The sequence below is a fragment of the Falco rusticolus genome, chromosome 4 (genome assembly GCF_015220075.1).
Source record: "Falco rusticolus isolate bFalRus1 chromosome 4, bFalRus1.pri, whole genome shotgun sequence".
NCBI classification, from domain to species: Eukaryota; Metazoa; Chordata; class Aves; order Falconiformes; family Falconidae; genus Falco; species Falco rusticolus.
Window position 1 is genome coordinate 97,131,237 of NC_051190.1, and position 21,034 is coordinate 97,152,270.

The following is a 21,034-nucleotide window of genomic DNA, read 5'->3' on the forward strand; positions in this document are numbered from 1 at the left end:
ATTTGCATTTAACTGTAGGTTTCTTTAAAATTTTAAGACATTTTAAAGGCCTCTTAGCCAGAAGGATAAAGGTACTGGAACAAAACCCATCCTTTTCCTATATACAAACTGACAAGATTGCACAATCAATTAGAAACAGGTTTGATCATTTAATAAAAACTCATCCTAGAAATCCAACTTTCTGCCGTGAGGTCCCCAAGCTCTCTTCTTCATCCAAAATCTTCTGAAGGGCTATGTGCAAAGACTTGCCTACTCTTTTTCCTGTCTGCAATGAAAAGAAAAAAACCCAAATTTGTGACATATGCTTATTAAGAGGAAAACAACTGTCACAGAACACTTCCTTTTGACAAATATTTTCCCTTTAATGGTTCATATACACCAGCTGGTATAATAAAAATATGATTTTAATTAAGAAAAATAATGGTGCTCAAAGTTTCATTTTAATTTGATTAAGTTTTGGAAAAATGTACACATAAAAGGCAGTGCTCCCATTCATCAGAGAAGTACTCCATGATCATTATACTAGGTCTGTGCACCACTGAATCACCCAGGAATTCTAATTAAACTCACATCAGGCACAAGCATACATCCAAATTAGCCAGCACATGCAATAAGAAACAATATGCTAGCTGCCAGAGGACAAGAGACACCTGACCAGCAAAGCAGCCTACTAATCCAAAGTTCATTAAACTCTTCTGAATGTGCTCAGAATCAGCGGAGTTAATTTAGACCAGCTCAACACCCTGTCATGTCACCAGAGAAGCCCAGAACACACACTGCCTGTCTATGTGCAGATTCTTCACTATGATATGCAATTCTGTACTGTCCAAGCATCTTAACGGAGTTAACAGAAGGTTTTATTTACAGGAACAAACTCCAGCAGTGGAAAACCACCAGGATTAGTTCCGACACCAACGTCCACTCTTCCTACATGCACAACTGTACTGTGGAAACTACAGAACAGGGAAACACTGGGCAACGCTGAAATGAAGATCTTAAGGCAGTGGTGCCTGTTACAGCTTTCCCAGGGTTTCTCTAAACAAACTGAAATATTGACTCCACATAGAGATTAAGAGAGCCCACCTATCCCTAAAAAGCCAAAGACAGATTACATTAAACTGAGTTTATTAGCTCCTGATCTATGCAACAAAGTCTATGCATGCCATACAGTTGACCACAAAGCTCTCTCATCTGTTGATGACAACTGCCACCACTGTGGCCACACAAACCTTAAAATAAGGCACGTTTCTAATCGAAGAACAAGGTGACAGGATATAGCCTGTAGTACCAAAAGAAATCTGGGAAGAGCGTTGATGCAGCAGGGTAGCTGTCAGCCCTAGACACTGTGAGTCATACTAAATAAAGCGGGGCATGCACAAGAACTGTTACAGCTCTGCACTGGGACGAAGATCACAGCAGCAGTCCAGAGTCCTGACAGGTGATACACTTCGTGCATTCTTCTCAAACGTAGGCCAACACCACGTTAAAGGAAACAGGAACTGTGCAGAGCTTTGGTATTGACACAACACTGCCACCACCTTACTCTTGCTTGCCTCTCTTATGGGACTGGATCATAAGCTCAGTAAAAAAAGCCTAACGCTGGCAGCTTCCCGAAACTTCCCCATGAAGCTGCCTTCCTAAGAGATATGTTCTAGAACATATACAACATATGTCCTAGAACGTATATGTCCTAGATATGTTCTCTACCAGGCAGGGAGAGCTGAACACTCTCTGACCTGCAGCCAAATCATTGGGGAACAAAGGCGTCAAGCAAGGGTTATGCAGCTCCTCCACTGGACGTTCCCAGGTCTTTTTGTTTTACTTGGTATCCTAACCAGGCTGCTGAGTTTAAGGCAGGGTCAAACAGATAATCTCTGACCTTCCAGAAAACATCTTGGTTTCTTCTGATCAGCTTTATCCCTCACTCCTTCAAACTGCTTACCACCCAGGAGGGGAGACTTCTTCCAAAGCAAGTGAGAGACAGCCCAACTCACTGGGTGATCCACTTAAGCTTTTAACTCCTTGCACCAACAAATTCACTAAAGCTCTGAAGCAGAGTAAGACAGTTTCAAGATTTCCCATGGTTACCTGCCATACGCATCTGTGATTAGTGTTTAGATGAGCATTACACAATCCCAAGCACAGCTTTTGAGGGTAGGCTATACAACGGAACTCAGAAGTTCATTTCCTATTTAGAGTTCTATGTAGATGTAACCAATGATCAAAATAGAGACTCCGATCAAAGCTTTGTGCAGATAATTTGCATGAAGGCCAGCTTCTACCACAAACCTGTATCTGACATAAGGACCCATCTCGCCATAACAGCCCCAGAAGCAAAATCTCAAGTCTTCTATGACATTTAATTAGAATTGGACTCAAAATCCATCAAGGAAGATACATCACATGTCCATAAGAAATTTGGTTTCTTTAGGATGCTGTAACACCTCTCTACCCACACTAAGGGGGATAAATGACATCTCCGAATGCAAATAAAAAATCCACTGGTACCACCAAGATTAGCACTCTGGATTGACATCATGAAACAGTGAAGTGCCATATATACTCAGCACGTAATTTCCACTTGAGACCAACTGTCTTCAAACTTGGCTCCAATTTCTGCGTTCCTCACTACAGCTGTGCTGAAATTAGTTCTGGATCTCTAGGAAACTGAGCCAGTTTGAAGTATTTAATTGTCATTCTGAGTCCAAGTTCAGAATCCATTTCTCTCTCATGCTCAAGGCCAAACCCAGGCATGAGAATTTATACTGGAGAACAGATTTAAGAAGAGCCTGAAGAAGGGTTTAAAAAAGAATTCTTATGTGGATGTGAACAACATCCAGATACTAGTATTTTCATGAAGTAGGGGCAGATCAGAAACCCAATAAAGGAGCAAAGAAAACCAACAGCAAAATGAGAACAGTAAACTTATCACAAAACAAATGAGTTGTGCTAGAAGAGAACACCTTGCACTAGCAATTCCAACCACCACCTTTACCTCTACAGGGACATTACCATGTTAGAAGTTTTGCTCTTTCAGTCTTTAAGGTTAACAATGAGAGAGGGAAGATATTCTTTAAAAATACTCTCAAAGTTTATCAACTTAGGTTTTGTAGTCTTACAGCCATGAAGTACTTGACTGAAACAAACGTGAGCACCATACACTTCAGACATCTAGAAGTTCTAGATAAAATCCATTCATATAGATTCTGTTTCAAAGGAACTGTGATGTTCAGTGAGTCCCTTGTGCACCTAATCAAAGCGCCAAGATCTCTGCTCTTAAAGTCCTTACTGCAGCTTTTCATATACCCAAGTTCCAGTTCATCCAGTATCACCCAAGACAGTAACTGCTCAGAACTCCTTACCTCCATCATTTCAAAAATACTCTCAGGATCCAGGCTGCCTTTCCCCATTTTCTTCATAGAAGTGAGGGCGCCTTTACTGGTCACAGAAATAAGCAGGCTGGCCAAAGAGCAGGCTTCTTCCTGAAGGGTAGCATCTACCACATGCCTATATCCAATCTGTAAGTTAGTGACAAAATGACATATTAATTTGCAGTTGTCTAAGCTCTTTATTAAGAAGTTAAACTGTGAGTGGCAGCTCTGTTAGTTATCTACGGCCTCCCATCCTAATATCGTGTGCCCTTTGGTAGTGGTCAGAGACCGACTTGACAGCACAGTATCTGAACAGCCTCTGACCCCAAACTGCGTGTACATACAAAACAGAGATGAGATAAGCATGTGACTATTCATACTGTTTTCCCCTCTGACCATCCTTCCATCTATATGAAACCCCATATTCCCCTGTTTCCCCCCTAACTCCAAGCATGGAATTTCCTCCCTCCTAGGTGAAAATTACACATCCTGAGACTCAGGTGAGCCCTCACTTCAGTGACGGCCTTTCTACTGTTTATGCAACTTGCTTAAAAGAAGTGTCAGACAAATTTTCAGGTAACTAAGCAAATCACTAACGCTTGCAATGAAAAATGCAGCATCCAGCAAATTAACTGTTAGCTGTGTGCTATATACAGAAAAGGAAAAAAAAACCTGTTTGAAAGGGAAGGACAGTATTGCACCATGAAAACAAGAGTTCTGTCCCCAGCAACAAATACTCGTGTAGTAGCTCACACACCCTCTGCGCCTCACAACAATGACCGTTTGTTTTAACATACTGAAGTATCTGCTGCTCTGGATGTTGAGCAAGGAGTAGATGAAAAATAATAAACAACTCTTCTGCATGCAAGAAGATGCATTTTAAGAATGCCTTAAGTAGAAACCTGCAAGTCAGAGGTGGAAAATAGAAACCCTTATTTGGTAAAAGTTCTTAATTAGGAGATCAAAGTTGAACAAGTACATACATTGTAGATGCTGACTATTTCTGTAGCACAAATTCCATCTCTAAGATAAAAAAATAAACATCAGGTGGAGCTGAAGTCTCTAGGTAGAAGGTCAGAAATCTGTCAGGCTTACTTTGCTTAGTGTGATGATGCAGGGCACATCATCCACATTAAGTCGAATACAATCATAAGGGTCATCAGACAGCTCAATCTCTTTAGAGCCTTCCTCATCCTCCAGAACACGCACTTTGGGTATTCTGTGGAAACAAAATGTGTGAAATCATTGCCAGAACAAATAACAAATACAGTTGTCATACAGTCTCAACTCCAGAAAGTACCCTTTCCTCTAAATAAGGCTAAATGTTTAGAAAGAAATCCAGAATGTTATCGAAGTATTAACAACTCACTGAGACTAGGAAGAAAACATTCTAAGCTGGAAGATACTTAGGATAAGTTCATCATATGTACATCATTCAGACAGTTAGAATTTGAACTGGTTTTTACACTAACATATTGGGAGATTCTTTTGGAATGTGCATAAATCAATTCTGAACAATTCTTTGTACACCTGCCTGGATGTACACGACAGAAATTACCAAGACTCCTTTTGCAGTGTGGTTGCCAACCTTGCAAACAACAGCAGAAGTTGTCAGAATCACAGCAACTGCATGTGACATCAGTAGCAAATACAGGTAGTAAAGCCATTCAGGGAAGAATGACACTAAGGAGATTTGGGTTAGAGGGAAAGAAGACATTAGTAAAATCCTTTTTCTTTAGCAAGATATTCTCGTTCTTTAAGAAGCCAGAAGACTCTACTCCTCTAAGGACAGATATCCAAAAGCAACAACCAGGGATAAAAACCCAGGCAGAAATCCAAGAAATGCTTTCTCCTCAATTGTGAGTGATGAGCTCTCTCACAAATGAGCTAGACAGTCTCCTTATCAGCGGTACATATACTGTACTTGTGAGCGCCATTTAACGGGAGTTTTACAGGATGATTTAATGCCGTTTTCTTAGCATAATGAATGAAGTAATTTAAAACAATTTAGTAGAAGACGGTATCTCCAAGCTGCCAGGAATGTCAGCATCTTATAAACGCTCATTTATCCAGGTGCCCATTAGCATGGCGTACCAACTGAGAGACTTTGCTTCACTGGCCAGTAAAACCCAGACACAGCTCAGCCATACTGCTCTCACTTTTACACATTTGCACTTGAAAACATAAAATATTTCAAGACATCCCTAGAAAGTTAACTTCAGTAACCACGTGGAGTGCAACCACAATCTGGTTTTAGATTAGTACTCTTACAGCAGCATTGCATTTCATAACTAGACTCTGGAGGTTACATTCTTTTACGCATTCTGTACCAAATCTCTTTTAAAGAGGAGGAGATAGGGACTGATTTAGTGAACATTTATCCCAACAACACAAAGTGATTTTTGCTGTTCCCTGGAAGAGTACTTTAGTTAGCTGTGGCTAAGAGTCCTAGACGCAAGTACTTCAAAACAGCTAACCCTGCTTCAATGAGAACAAGCTCCCTACAAGAACACTGGCCTGAGCCAAGCCAGAACTGAAACTTTCAGTAGGCAGAACAACTGCGATGTGTACTTTTTCCTGAAATGAAACTCAAAATGCTTTGCAACTCACTAGAAATACATCAAAGCCTATTTTCAAGTTAAAAACATTCTATTAAAAATTGATGGAATTAAATCACAAGGTGACTAATGCTCAAGCTACACAGGACAATGGACAATAGCCTAGACAAGAAGCATCTATGCCAGAGCAGTGTTTAAAAAACAGGAAGATCTTCAAGAAAATCTGTGAGATTAGGCAATTTTTTACCCCATCCTAAAATAGCTATGAAACCAGAGTAATGTTTGGTCTGCAAGAAAAAGCTGCCAGAATTAATACCCGAAAACTGCTTGCAAGGAGCAGTTTTGGCCAAGAACAGATGAGGGAGGTACAGATTAGAACAACTGCAGAGGCAAAAAGACAGCTGAACAGACACAAGCATCATAGTTGCATAAAAAGAGGATATTTACACACAAAAACTAGTCAACAAGAGAGTAGCACAAAACATTTCCAGAAAACTGGAGATTTCCTCTCCAGGCTTGTGAAGATTTATCTGAAGAGCTAGCTTACATGTTTACTTTGCAAGTTTTATTTTTCTATTTTGATTCCTGCAGCTAATCAGGGCAGAAATCTGCCAGTACAGCAGTACTTGGTCACATAAAAAGCAATGCTCTTTTCTGTGTGCTGCAGACCCAGATTTGCAGACAACTGCAAAACCAGTTCTACCCTTGCAAGCAGGTATCAGTTCTGCCTCTGCCATGCTGCCCAGGAAAAAAACCACATCTGCAAGGCTACTGTGTTATAATAAACCCCGTAGCTTTTGTAACTTGCCCAGTTTCTGTTGCCTCAGTTGCAAGCAGGCACATTCCACAGGATCAAGTTTAATGCCAAGCCCTGGCACAGCTGCTACTTGCACATTTCGCAGTTATCTACCTCCATTATGGTCAAATCCAGCCTTTAAACACCTTAGAGACACAGTTAAGAAAGTTTGACATTGGCTATCTTTTGCACATGATCTTGATACAGTTTTTAGAACACAATGAACAATACAAAACTCCAAGGATCCAAATGTTCCCCCTAAAACAGTTGTATTGTCATTGTTCCATGCCTGAAGGGGATACAATGAGTCAGGTCAGCATACAAAGGCTTTAAATCCCGTAATTCTTGCACAAAATTCTTTAAGTTATGATTTTGGATTTACTTAGCCCTGAAGAAAAATGTGTCCATAGCTATTGTAAAAATGGTTAGAACAAGATTTTAAGGATGAAGTTGAGGTTCTCAAATGCCTATCTGAATATCTAAGAATCTATAGCTGCAAATTAAAAATAGCAGCTTGAGCTCGCTGCTCTTTGTTCCAAGGCTGCAATCAAAGCTTACAAAGATCACAGCACTTATAAAAAAACCTTGGTTGTAAACAGATTATGAAAGGCAAGTAAGACTCAAAGAGGGACACACATGTCAAGCAAAGTTCAGAACACTTACTCTGAAGTGATCTTCAAACTGACATCTTGCTTGGACAACAAAATTTTATGGAGAGAGGGCAGCTACTCTAAACAACCTTGTGTCAATCCAGGGAAAACTTAGTAGGTACCAAGGGAAAGGGAGAGGAATAGTGAATGAGGACTACAGGTTTTCACTTTGAATTTCACCTCTTGACTTTCTAAGCTTGTATGAGATCAGACATATTAGTATTCTCCACCCAAATCAACAGACAGGGTTTTTACAGGTTAAAAATCAATAGGCTCTGCATCATGTCATACTGTACCACATTTTGATTTGATATCTGACTTTCACAAGACTGTGGATGCTTGCCCACAGATTAAAGATTATATGAAGGATACAGCTGTCAAAAGAATAAAAATAAAGCAGAATCATTAAAAAAATTACACCCTCCACGTGGCCCATGTTCCCAAAGGAACAGATTTCCTTTTATTTATTTGTTTTAACCACTTTTTATAGGATTTTCTCTCTATTCAGAACTAGAATTCTGAATAAAGAAATAAGAAAAAAAAGACCTACTTATCTTGTAAATAAAGCACGTGCCTTGGATCTGCAAAACAACTCACAGGGGAGCAACTGTTTCAACCATACAACTTTTGCATCCTGGAAGCTCGCACACAGAGATGTAGGCATTTCTTCCCTTTAGCGTACTGTCAAGTCTTTTGTGAGCCATTACACTTGTGCCAGTATTTCTTAATGCTACAAAAACCAATCTACTGTTAAAAGTTACTGTTGAGAACCTGATTAACACAGGAAATTTCTCAGCAGCATGTACAAGCTGCAGTCTCAGATGGATTCTCCCCTTATCTCCTTTTAAAGTTTTTATAACCTGATACACTGCCTGTCTTCAAAAGTGCATTTTACTCTTCTTCTTGCATGTACTTTTTCAGCTCTAGTACTGTGCGCTGATTCCCTGATGAATAAGCCAGAACCATAACAGTGATTTTAGTAGATCTCTAACCTACAGCTGAAGAGCAATTTGAGATTAATTTTTAAAACATTTATGCCTGAGCCTAACTTTTGCACCTCTTCTAGCTACTTTTGCTACGTTAAGTTTTATAACAAAGCCATTCACTAGGTCCTTTCTCAAGGGTGCTACAAAGCTCTGTATTCCCTTTTACCTATAGCTAAAGAAGATAAAAGCATTACAAAAGATATTATTGAATGTTATCGTTAAAACAAACACAGAGCACTTGCAGCATGCGTTCTACTAGATTTTGTTCTTTGATTCTTTGAATTAAAAATCATGGGGCAAAGTTCTTTTAAAGACACATAATTTCCCACTCCCCACAATCTCTCACTACCGTTTATTCCTCGTAGTTTTAAACAGAACTTTAGACCAACAGTTAATGAGAAAGAACATCAGAAGTGGGAAACTGGGGCTAGTTACAAAGCAGTAGTCACGCTGACAGAGTGCTTCTTATTCAGGAGCACTACATACCAGTAAACACTTTTTATTTTAAACCCACAAGGCCTCCAACTACTTGCAACAAAACCATATGGTTAAGACAATTTTTTTCTGGATCTGGGCTACAGAACAGAAGTTATATTGTGAGCCTGATTGTGCATATAATGCAATACAACACTTTATTATTAAAAACTGAATTAAAGTAACATTAGTTCATGTTACTTACATGCAAATGGACTGCCTTGTATCTGAATGCAAGTTGCCTTAGGTATTTCTTATTTAAATAATTAAGCATTAAAAATGCTTAGCTCACAGAGGATACCTTCTCTTCCACTTCCGATGCCTTTTCACTCCTGTAAAATGAGATCTGTGCTTTACCTTGTGTTAAAGAGAGCTGCCTTCACTGCGATAGAGATTGCATCAAAGAGGTTCCCACCACATTCCAATAACTGGGGAGGAAAAAAAGAATCTCTTTAAAAGAAAATAAGGCTAGTGCCTTTAAACCAAGTCTTTATTTTACTTAAACCTACTTGAAAAGGCACAAAATTAAGAACCAGAACAGGTTTTTTAAAAACAAAGTTGTCTCCAAAGCCTATCTATGAAAAGAAACAACAGATAGGAAATTAAGATTCCAGCCAACTGTATTATACATGCAAAATAAAAGAGTTAACACACTTCATAATAATGTTGATAATACAATTTAACGATAGAAGCTGAAATGAAACCACCGCCGTTATTACTCTTCTTGTGACAAGGCTCTGAACTAGACTATGAACAGAATATTTTTTTATGAACTCACCACATTCATTCCTCAATGTTAAATCAAGCCAATCCATTTTCTATACTTTATTTTAAAAAGGAGTCTCTTTTGAATATTTTAAAAAGGAGTCTCTTTTGAACATCAGCTGGACAAACCCAATTGGTACAATTGTTTTCAAAGCTGCAAAGCAAATTGTCACCCAGAACATGATATGAAAAGGTAGTTATGGGAGGTATAACTACGAAGGTACATTGTGATTTATTCTCTATTCTTTATGGAAAAGGAGTCATCATCGGGTCTGTCTTGTAGCTGAAAAAGATCTAAGGGAATTCTGATGTCAAAGTCTACTTGATAACACTATCATTTGAATTAAAGTGTGTGGAGGAAATCTAACTTAGTTTCTTCCCATGAAGATTAGAAGAACAGTCAAAGAGAACAGCAGCACCGCACGTAGATAAAAAGGACTCCCATAACCACCAATACCTTCTCTAGGCTGACAGACAACTCAGACACGTATTTGGCCATAGTTTAGTGTTAATTCTCTGACAAGCTCTGCTCTCAGCTGCCAGTACTATTCTCTGAACACAAACATCCCCGGCAAGCATTTGAAACTACTTCAGCAAGAACATATGGATGCTTCTCCATTACATCAATGTATGCTGTATGATGAGAGCAAAACAAGTTTTGCAACACTGATTGCATTCATTGTTCTTCAAAATCTATTTAAAAATGAGATAAACTCCCACACTGGGAGCAAATCGTAAATCAGATACTCTGGAAAGACAGTTTATTTTGATGAAGACTGACTGAATTGTATAAAAAGAATGACCAAAGTTGGGATAGAAAGCTAAATACAAAGGTGATCAGATTATTTCTTTGCAAACAGCTGCTGGATACAGAGGTTAACTTGCTGCTTTCAGTCATATCGGATTTTACTGGATAACACAATAAGCCCCACAGTATCTCTGTTATTAAAACACAATAATGTGATGTGCCTGTACTGTTGCTAGGCTTATGTTCTGGCTGCTGTTCTAAAGCCTTATCTGTATTAGTGGCACCTAAAGGCGAGGAACACAACCTGCATCAAGCACAGTACAACAATTCCTCCACAAAGAAATGAACGCTCTTCTCAGCTGAAGCACCTTGTACTGAGATCCCCCCTGATTTTATTTTTTTTCTTGTTAAGGACTAAGGAAGTTTGCACAGCTCTGAGCTACGGGAAGCAAAGGAGTCTTTAGAAAAGTCTGCTTTTAATTTACTGATATGCAAATGAAAAAGTTATCAGGAGTGGGAAAAGAGAAAATATTGCAGACCTTGCCTTATTTGAAGAAATTTTTCCTCCAAAAGGACAAATTTCTAATGCTTTATTTCCAAACGGGGTAGGGCTGGCAGATGGGGGTGGATAGAGAAGATGAGGAAATCCTCTGAGGGATGCTCAGTAGTGAATTGCTAAAATTTCAACAGAATCTAATGCACACGCCCACACCCCCCAACACACAATGTACTGTGATCGGGTGGGGAATGAAAAGAGATTGCACACTATGATCTCCTTGCTCAGCACGGCAGGCTGCTGAGGCAAATTATATGGAGAAGGGTATACATGTATCAAGAACACCCCCAAAAATGTCTAAAAGCTCATTTCTGACATCCATGACTTAGAATAGAAAAGAAATAGAGGGAAACAGAATGGGTGAAAACAGGATTATGATTTTGCAGTACCATGTATCTCCACAAGCTCCTCTTCTAATGTGCAATGCCACTATTATTGAGAAAGAATGCGTATATTTTGAAATCGATGTATGTCCATATGTCTGCATCTTTGTGGCATGTATACTTGAAGTTATTTTCTTTCCAGTCTGACTGTACACAACTATAGCACCTCCCAAGTACACTGACCACTAGAAAATACTTAAGAGATTTTTTAATTGATAAAGCTGTATGACTATGTAAAATATACTGTTTCCTCTTTTAAGGTTGCCTATCTCAAATTTTGTTTATACACAGATGCTGAATATAGATGCTTTGATCAAAGTGTGCATGGCTAAATTACATGGCGATGGAGTATCTCCAGGTTCATAACATTTTTTCTGGCTTTTGTCTTTTGGAATGAGAGACTTGAAAGCAGGTATCCTCCCACTTGACCACAAGGCACCAGTATTTTCACTTACAACAGATTTAAGGCTTATTTTCCCTCTAACTTAACTATGCAACACAAACACCACTGAACAATTTCCAGGAATACTGAAGGAAAACATCATCCAAAGGACTCTCAGTAAGCATTGTTATTATATTTAGAATCTGCCTCCTTCAAATGATGAATAATAGGACTTGTACCTTATATTAGCACAAGTGTCATGCTTCCACTATGTACTATGAAAATAGAGTTCTATAGGAATGATTCAGCAAGAGCAACTTCAGGAAAATCTATAGGCATCAAGCACCTACACCAAGTATAAACTAGCACATGTGATATACATGTCTTCTATTTAGAGAAATAAACAGTACAAATACCTCAAAAAAGTGAAAATACAGAGGCCTGGGTTGGAAAAAAAAAGGGGTGGACAGAATAAGAGACAAATGTTAACAGGATCTTGTTCTAACTGTACTGAGAGGCTCTTCAATGGCTCACACACAAAATCCTGCAGAATATGAGATTAAAAAGACTCATCAAGTTTAGAGTCTTAAATATGAACCTAGCACACATTCTTTATTGGCATTGTAAACAAAGCTAAATGTAAAATTAATCACATATCATAAGTCTTGACACTCATAATTCTGATACAGCTAGTAGCATAAAGATGTCAAGGCTGGTTTTCTCTGTAGCTGTGGACAATCAACACATTTGTCCAGGAAGAATCAAATAATGACCAGTTATACCTCATATGAAAGCTATACAGAACTGTTTCTGCAGCAGTCAGCTTTACAAAAATCTTCGTTTATGCAGTGTTTATACAGTGTTAAGTGGTAGATTGCTTAAATAAGCACAGCATTTAATATTCTATACCTCTGCTTGTAATTACCTAGGAACTAAAGGCCCTGGTGTGATTTCACAGAACTAGCTCTTCATTCTCATTTAAACTATGCCAAGCTCCATTTAAACTACGCCAAGGCGGTGACTAGGACTGTTAAAGCACTCAGCAGGGGTACAGATTTGATCATTTTGTATGCGGCCTAAGTCATGGTATGTACCATATCTACTATAATTAGGCTAATGCTACTGCTTTTTAAACACCTAATGGACTAATTTTCACATTTGTTTAGGTCTTAGTCTAAATGTTCCTGTTTTGTTTAACAAAACCCTGTTTTGGGGAGGTTTTTTTGGCAATACAGCTTAATATTTTGCAAACCATTTCATAGACAGTGGATTCCTGTGAGCAAGATCCCTCAACATATTTTCAGTTACAAATTTGACAAATAGAAACTCAACTTTGGACTAAAAAGAATTCGAAATAATGCTCAGGAGAGTCTGACTTGCAGAATTCTATTAAATTCCCATGACAGAGTGCTCTAAACGTAGCATAGTTCGGAAATTGAGCTGCTGCATGCATGAGATTTATATGCATAAAATTCAGGTTTCATTTTTTAATGGGAACAAATACTCAGTTTTTCTTCTACATTCAAGACATGTATACAACTTTCATAAAAAAGTGCCTAGGCCAAATGTAACTTCTGCCAGAGAAGTTTCTATTTTACTTTACTGAATTAGTATTGATAACAGTGCAAAGAGGTAGACAGGATGGATTATTATGTTAGGGCTAACATATACCCATACTAACTTACATTCATTAGAATGATATATTTGCTGTTACATCTAGCTTGGAAAAAAGTTTAGCCTTCTTTAGTGGCAGATTCCTTGCCAGTATAAGACCACTGATTTTTAACTGAGACAGATTTTGAGTGTTTTATTAGCTCTGCAGTGGAGCAGTGCCATCAAGAAGAGTCGACAAGGAGCAAACTGGAAATAGCAAGTAACTGTTATAGGTAGATTCAGAAGAAAATGGCCATTCACGCTGTGAAGCATTATATGACATTATGAGAAGCTTTTTTCATATGAAAATTCACATGGTTATGCTAAGTCTGTCAGCACCTTTAAAAACCTCCTTGAATCCTTGTTTCATTTCCTTACTTACCAATACGTCAACATAGAGAACCCAGCAGTGCTCTCTGGGATTAATACAAAGTGATTTCAAGTCTATACTGCTCTCACTGCTAAATACTCTGTAGAGTGTATTTGCTATCTCTGTGCCAAGTTCTTCTCCTCCCCGGCCTTCAAATTCAGGAGTAGCATTTGCAGAACTAGATAAAGAAAGAAAAAATACTTTCACTTCTGAAGCAGCCAATAGCCAAAGAAAATTTCTTAAATATAAAGCATTAGAAATATCTAAGGATTTATTTGTACAAGAATAAGCATCCTATCTGTAAGGAAATTATTTCCAATTTGCACAAGAAAACGTCTTGATACAGATAATACACCAACACTTTGCGACAAACTCTGATATTAATTAAAGACCACTATCTTCAGTCCCCAAGTTACAATACCAAAGTTGGTGAATTCTTAGGGATTATTTCTTAAGCACTGTCATCTTCTACCACCTCACTGCTTTCAAAAATCAAGTGAGAGAAATCTGTACTAAGCTCAGAACAGCTAACAAGGCAACCTGTTAAGAGTTGAATGTTTAATTAATAAGGGGGGGGGTTTAAGAAGAGAAAGATGTGATGATATGACAAGTAGAATATGCATTTATTTTTTAAAAAATTGACATGAATGCCTCACCTTAATGGGTAATTTCTTTACTGAGTGTACCCTCCGCTATCAAGCCATTTACAGGCAGCAGCTCATTATTTTCAGCAACTGCAGCTTATGGAGAGAAGCAACTAAAGAACATTTTTTCCAGAAGGGATCTGACAAAAGCACATGGTCTTCACTTCCTTGATTCCAACACAACAAACTTTGTTTATGAGCAGTCATGCAAGAAAGTCCTTGGGTGCTGTAGTGTCGTACACAGCTAAGAACAGAATTCTAACAACAAAACAGGCCTACAAAAAACCAGCCAACCACACACACACAAAACCAACCAACAAACAAAAAACTCCCACCTCTAAGTCACAACACAATACAGCACAAACATCCAAAGACGCATATACAGCAAAATAACAAATATACTGAACCCAACCTCTGGTTTATAGAGAAGGCAAGAGCATTCTCAAGCTGTGGACCTGTGGCACACATAGTGGATCTCGTTTTTGAATAAACTGGTCAGACCTCCCCCAAATTAATTTCTCCTTACAGAACACAGGAAAGGAGGCAACTCCATAGAAGTAGTTTTGATATGTTCAAAATCTACAATAGCAAAGCTTTGCATTCTCGTGGCTGGGCACCTTCCGGTGCAGATTTCTCATGTATGTTTTGTGTTTATATAACGAACAAAAACCTTAGCTCTTCCAACAGGCACACTGCAGGAATACAAACATACAGCAGAAAACAAAGTCTTGAAATATAATCCCTTCACCTTTAAAACAACAACTGAAGAGTTAATGACTTAAACCAAGTGAGCTGTATCAACAAGACTGCAGAGCCCATAAGCTTACACATAATTACTTATTATTATTATTACTTGTAAGAATTACCTCACAGTAATTCTCCAAACTTACTCTTTTGCAGAACTGATAAAAACTCAGAATGTCAGGAAGAGCCACAGAATTTTACAAAAGTTTTTTTTTGCTGCTACTATAAACAGACAACACTATACATGCTTTAAAAAAAATAAATTACTGCCAATCAAGCACTGACATATGCTTCCAGACTACATGCGCCACATGAATAAGCACCGCAAGTGTGACACACTATATTATTCACAGTTGCATTAACAATGGACAACAATTTTATAAGATAGGACCATATCTAAGTATAATTTAATTCTGGAAATATGCTGAATCGGGTCTTCAGGTTGTATTAAACAAGCGCTTATCCATGGAAGCAGCTTTTATGCAAGTTAAGTAAATCACTCTGTTTCAAATGTTCTGTTTAGTTACACAAGCGCTACAATTGCTCTGGTAAGTTGAAAAGAATTCTACAAACCTCAATCTATACCATATTATTCCTATACAGAAGGTTTCATCAAATGTTGTCTTTTTTAATTATAAATGGATGATTTGACAGTGAACAGAAAGAATGTAAGACTCAATACCATTGCAAGTCTCACTGCATCTTAATTCCATTATTATTTTAACACTTCAGTTCCTTGCAATCAAAGTAGTAAAGTTAGCAGGGTACTATTATAATAACTATATGGTAAATACTGCCACCTAATGCTCACAGACTACTGCAGTAATTTACACTGGGTATAATTTGAAAAGGGGTTGCCTAGCACATTAGTAAGAGAAAACGCCAAAAAACCCTTCTTTTATGGAGCACAGAAAGAACTTGGTAGTGGCCAGGTGGAGCACAGAATTTCTACTCCCAAACAGAAAGGTTCTGAAAGTCTTTAAAGTCACATTTGTGTCACATGGTCTAACAATCAAGACTCCTCCTAAGGCATAATGATACTTCTACCACAGATCTCAAAACCCTTGCTGTTACTAGTCAAAACCTTTCTCTCACTGTAGTTAAGTACTTCTCATCTATTTCTCAGGCCATTAATATACCATAATCTACAATGTAAGTAGTCATAGCAGAAATAAAATAGTTAATTAAACAAAAGCTTACAGCCATTTCCCTGGTATACAAAGACTTCATAACACAGAAGATACTCTTCACTTAAAGCTGTATTTACTTCAAGTAACCAATACCAGATTTCTATTCTTGCACCAAAAGAAACATGTAACCATTTAAAACAAGACGACAGATTTAATGTTTCAGAATCAGCGTAAGTTAGTCACCAAACTATTATTCCACTCTACCAGAAGGCAGCCAGAAAGCATCACGTTTATGATGTATCAGGACTGCCAAGGCAGCCCCAGAAATAGATCTGAATTCAGGTCCAGATGCTGTCTAAGCATATTAATATGATTATGGTGATATTTAAGGTCATGACCCTACAAAGAATTGGGCTAACAAGGGTTTGGTCTACTCAAACTGGTAACTCTACTAACATGGGGTTACTGATTCAGGTCTTTGCCTGGTCAGGCATGTCACCACACCTCCCATCAAAAAGAACATCTCCTTACAGAGTTTGAAACTTTCACTCAAGCATCAGCTGGTATTTGGATCTGAAAACTGATCTTGATCCCATCCATTACAAACAATGCATCTTTAATGGAGGAAGTACCCTAAAAAAACCTGTAAAGACATTTTATTATGTCAGAACTCATTAGTTTGCCTCTGCATAGAACAGTTGCCATGATAATAGGTTTATGGTAGGAGAGAGAGAAGGGGAGAAAGGCTCCTCTCCTGCAGCCACCAGTCAAGTGATACCTTCAGTGACTGCACTGAAACTTGTTTGAAATTAACATTTTTCCCCGCAAAACACAATGGAACAATATCTGAGGATCACCTAAAGGCATGCTGATGTGGCTGTTCTGCAATACTGTCATCTCTCATGATTTGAATAATTGCCTTTCATCTATAAATTTAAGATCCTATCTGATCCAGACTCCCATGCAGGGATCACAAATAGGCCCACTTTCCCAGCTGGAACAAAATCATGTCTGGCCTTCAAAGTGGAGGAACAGATGGTCAGACTTGGACAAATACATTCCTTGCTTCCCTAAATCCACAGACAAAATTTAATGCACTCAAATTCAGATGCCTGCTTTTTGTGCATGTTATTTCTTACACTTTGAAAATGATAAATCTTTGCCTCAGTCAAAAAACAAACACACCCCTAACAAGTCAGTATTAGAACAGCCCTAAAACATGAGAAAAGCAAGACACCGCAGGCTTTCAACATCAACAGCCAGAATGACTCTTCTCCAGTGCTGGTAAGTGACGTAAGGACATCACATAGGACATGGATTTGTTCTGTGATAATTAATTTCTAGTATCACAAATAAGTGCCCCAAAAATCATCTCTTCCAGAGACACACATTAAAGCCTGTCTCAAAATGGGACTAAATGTGCTTCTCAAGATTTTAGGTTAATGACTCCGACCAGAGTGAAGAGAAATGGAATTTTGGAGAAGAGAACTATATACATGATCCAGCAAGCGATTATTTTCAGCAGTACAAGAAACCACAGAGGTTTCAGGAAACAAGCAAATTACAATAGCAAACACTGCAGTCTGAGTTTTTATTACTAGTTTCAACAATATAAAAGCCAAGTAGAACATACAGCAACTTCACCAGGAGATGCAAGGCATCAAACCACGCTCATTTACTACCACCCAGTGGCAGCCTGCAAAAGCATCAGAGTACTGACTGGCAGCCTCTCATTTCCCTTTACACAGAACAAGCTGCCTCCACTTCACATTATGTCTTTGGGATCTTTCTGGAGGCTAGGGGTCACCTTGGACAATACATTACTGCACATCTACTCCCATCTCAGTTAGAAAATACAACCTAACATGAATCTAACGAGTTGGAGTTTTTCTAATGGTTATTTACACATGAAAGAAGTGTCACAGAACTGCAAATTCCCACAGACCACTTCTTTCAGTAAGGAAATGTCCCTGCTGTCAGTAGATTTTCTTTATATAGAAACAACCAGAACAAAGCGGGCACTATTTAGGATATTTCACGCATGAGTTTCATAAAGCAGTCAAGCTCTAATGCCCTCTAATGGCAGGACCACATTTGAGAGTATTGTCTCTTCCTGTCTGACATTTTTTGAACAGTAATCATAGACAAACCACTAATTCACAGGTGAGCCCTTCTCTCTACAAACCGTTAGGTTTCCACAGTTAACTAGTACATCGTGATGTACAGAGGCAGTCTTAGATAAAGCTGCATAATGTGGCAGAGCTAAAAACGTTAAGGCACACATAGCCAGTTAGGTCAGAAAGATTATCAGATATACACCTCCTACTTAGCAGCTCTCATACCTTAGCTTTACTAATGATATATTGGTTTAATGTCCGAGTAGCAACATTTTTTATTTTTAATAAAAATAAAAAAAGTCACATGCAAAAAAGCTAACTTGACAGTGTTTTTACGAGGTTCCCAGACCATTCTATTTCATAAAGAACAGATTTAGGAAGTCTGCAAGACACAGATAACTGCAGTTTCAGACAGCAGACAGTCTGGAAAACACTGAGCTGTCACTATGCTATCTCGGAGCAACCTGAAAACAAGAGCTCTCAGTTTTCTTTCAGCTTCCTTCATAACGCAAGCACTGTGAAGACTGTAGGGCTAAATAATAATTCATTTGTAGCGCAAAGCCAGGAATATGATAAAAAAAATTACCATTTTAGTTAATGAAATACGATAACTAAATTTTCTAGTTAACTTTTGCATCTGAAGTTTACAGTCAGGATTTTTCTGTTTTTAAACAAACAGATTTGTACAAAACAACTTCAAACTTTATCCGCTGCTTTCACACACAAAGTAAAGAACAATGTGTATCAGTCAAATCTTTTTTTCTGGAATACTTAATATTTGAAAGAGATTTTTCTCTATTCTATCATCATAAAAAAGACAACTGACAAGTCAGTCTTCTAGTATACTAACCAGTCCACAAAAAACTCCAGGTAACCTTCATCTGGTTTCTCTAACTTCGGTGTCCCCATTTCAGCTTTTACACCTACCAAGATATCGGTGTGTCCCTGTTAAAACAAAAACATATTGCACAAATGGAATTACAAGCACAGAACTACTCATTTAATTTAAATGCCTACCATAAGCTGATATTTCTACCTTTCAGTTATCTGCACTGATCATTCTATCAGAGCGAACTTAAAAGAATGTAAGTTTTTTAAAAAGAGGAAAGGCTTTAGAAGGACAATATTAAGCCTAAGAAGATTCTTCAAATAGTTACAATACATATTAGCTTTCTCTAGATTAAAAAAACACTCTTAACATCCATGACTACTTCTATTGTTTGGTTCTCAAAACCGCTATTTCTGCAGAGCCTTTATAATATTGCACAGTACATTTATCTTCTTCAGAGTCAACACATGCCAGAAGTAGTTTTGTTTCACTCTCACCAGAAGTTTCATCAGCAAGTTACAGAATCCCTACATTTACCTACCAGCTTTACCCTTGCAGATCCACTTGTGTTTGATACAACATCTGTTTCTACTTCTGCACACCTGTAGTCTTCACAGCCACGACCATCTACACGAAGATCCTCCTAAATATGACAATCAATATATTGTGCTTAAGGGACTCAGTAATGAAAAGAAATACAGTAAGTGATTTTAAAGTTTCCTTTTCCTGTGCCAAACAGCAGTAAAAAGGATATAAAAACAACAGCTCATAGCTGCATCACTAACTTTCACTTAAGAGTACAATAGAGTCTTCTCAAAGGTACTTTTCCATTTGCCTCTCATTTATCTACAACTTATAACAAGCTCTCTGAAGACAGACGTGAACTCCTGCAATACGTCCCTCCAATTTCAAAAGAAAGCTTTAGACTGCAAAAGTGTAAAGGTCTTGGCTTTAAAAGGTACTTTACCTAACACAACATGGGTCTTTCCTGGAACAGTCAAGTTCAGTATTTTTATATCTATGTAATTAGGACCCAGTAGACAAAAATAAGCCCCAGCCTTCCAAATGCTTTCATCTGTTTGTATTTAAAAAACAGATAATATGCACCCTCAGATACTATACAGCTTGTCCCCATAAAACTAGTTTTCTTTGCATTAAAATAGTTTCTGTACTTTGCATAAAGTACAGTCCATTTATCTTTGGCATTTCTCCCCAGACGTCGTTAACGCTTCCTCTTTGGTCCACTCACTGTTCCTTAGCTTAGTGAGAGACTAAAACTCCATACAACAGCAAAATTTTGAGAAAGAGCAAGGGAAGAAGGGCAAAAAAGGAGACCGAAAAATGAAAAAAACAAACCCACGTCCTGTTTTCAGCCTGCTTTCTGTTCAGATGCTCTGTTCTCAGTGTGCTTGCATGATTATTACCCCAGAGATTTGCCCCCAGGCACCAGGTAACGGAAGGCTCTCTTTCTCCTCCCCAGTCTACTCGCTCCCATCCCACCCGCCCTCACAGGGAGCAAGCCCGGAGGAGCGGGGACGGGCCTTGCCTCATGCCTCACCGGGCAACGCTGTCACCGGCCGGTCTGAATGACTTCCCGCTCCCCGGGCCTGATCTGCCGTCTCCACGCCGCCCGGGAACCTCCCACAAGGCGCCCGCCGCCAGTGCCGCTACCTGGACGCCATGTACGATGTAGAGCTTCTCCGCCTCACTCAGCACCACGGACGCCATTCCTCCCGCCGCCGGAAGAACGCCTCCCGCACTTCCGCTTCCGGCACCCGCGAGCCGCCGCCACTGGCAACGGCCGTCGCCACACCAGGGAGGGGGCGGGGCCGACCCCGCGCCTGCACAGTGCTCCGCTCCCGCGCGCCCCGGGCGGGA

The 21,034-nt window shown here is 38.8% G+C and overlaps 1 protein-coding gene across 1 annotated transcript; it reads right to left on the reverse strand.

Annotated features, from left to right (window-relative positions):
• Positions 1-129: 129 nt before the first annotated feature.
• On the reverse strand, positions 130-20,934 carry EXOSC7 (exosome component 7). Its single transcript, XM_037386369.1, has 8 exons — positions 20,828-20,934; positions 19,698-19,799; positions 19,178-19,272; positions 13,705-13,870; positions 9,193-9,263; positions 4,467-4,590; positions 3,363-3,518; positions 130-265 (listed from the first exon to the last, which is right to left on the reverse strand). Exons 1-8 carry the CDS (start codon positions 20,882-20,884, stop codon positions 161-163), a joined length of 876 nt encoding a protein of 291 aa, XP_037242266.1. The 5' UTR covers positions 20,885-20,934; the 3' UTR covers positions 130-160.
• Positions 20,935-21,034: the final 100 nt, after the last annotated feature.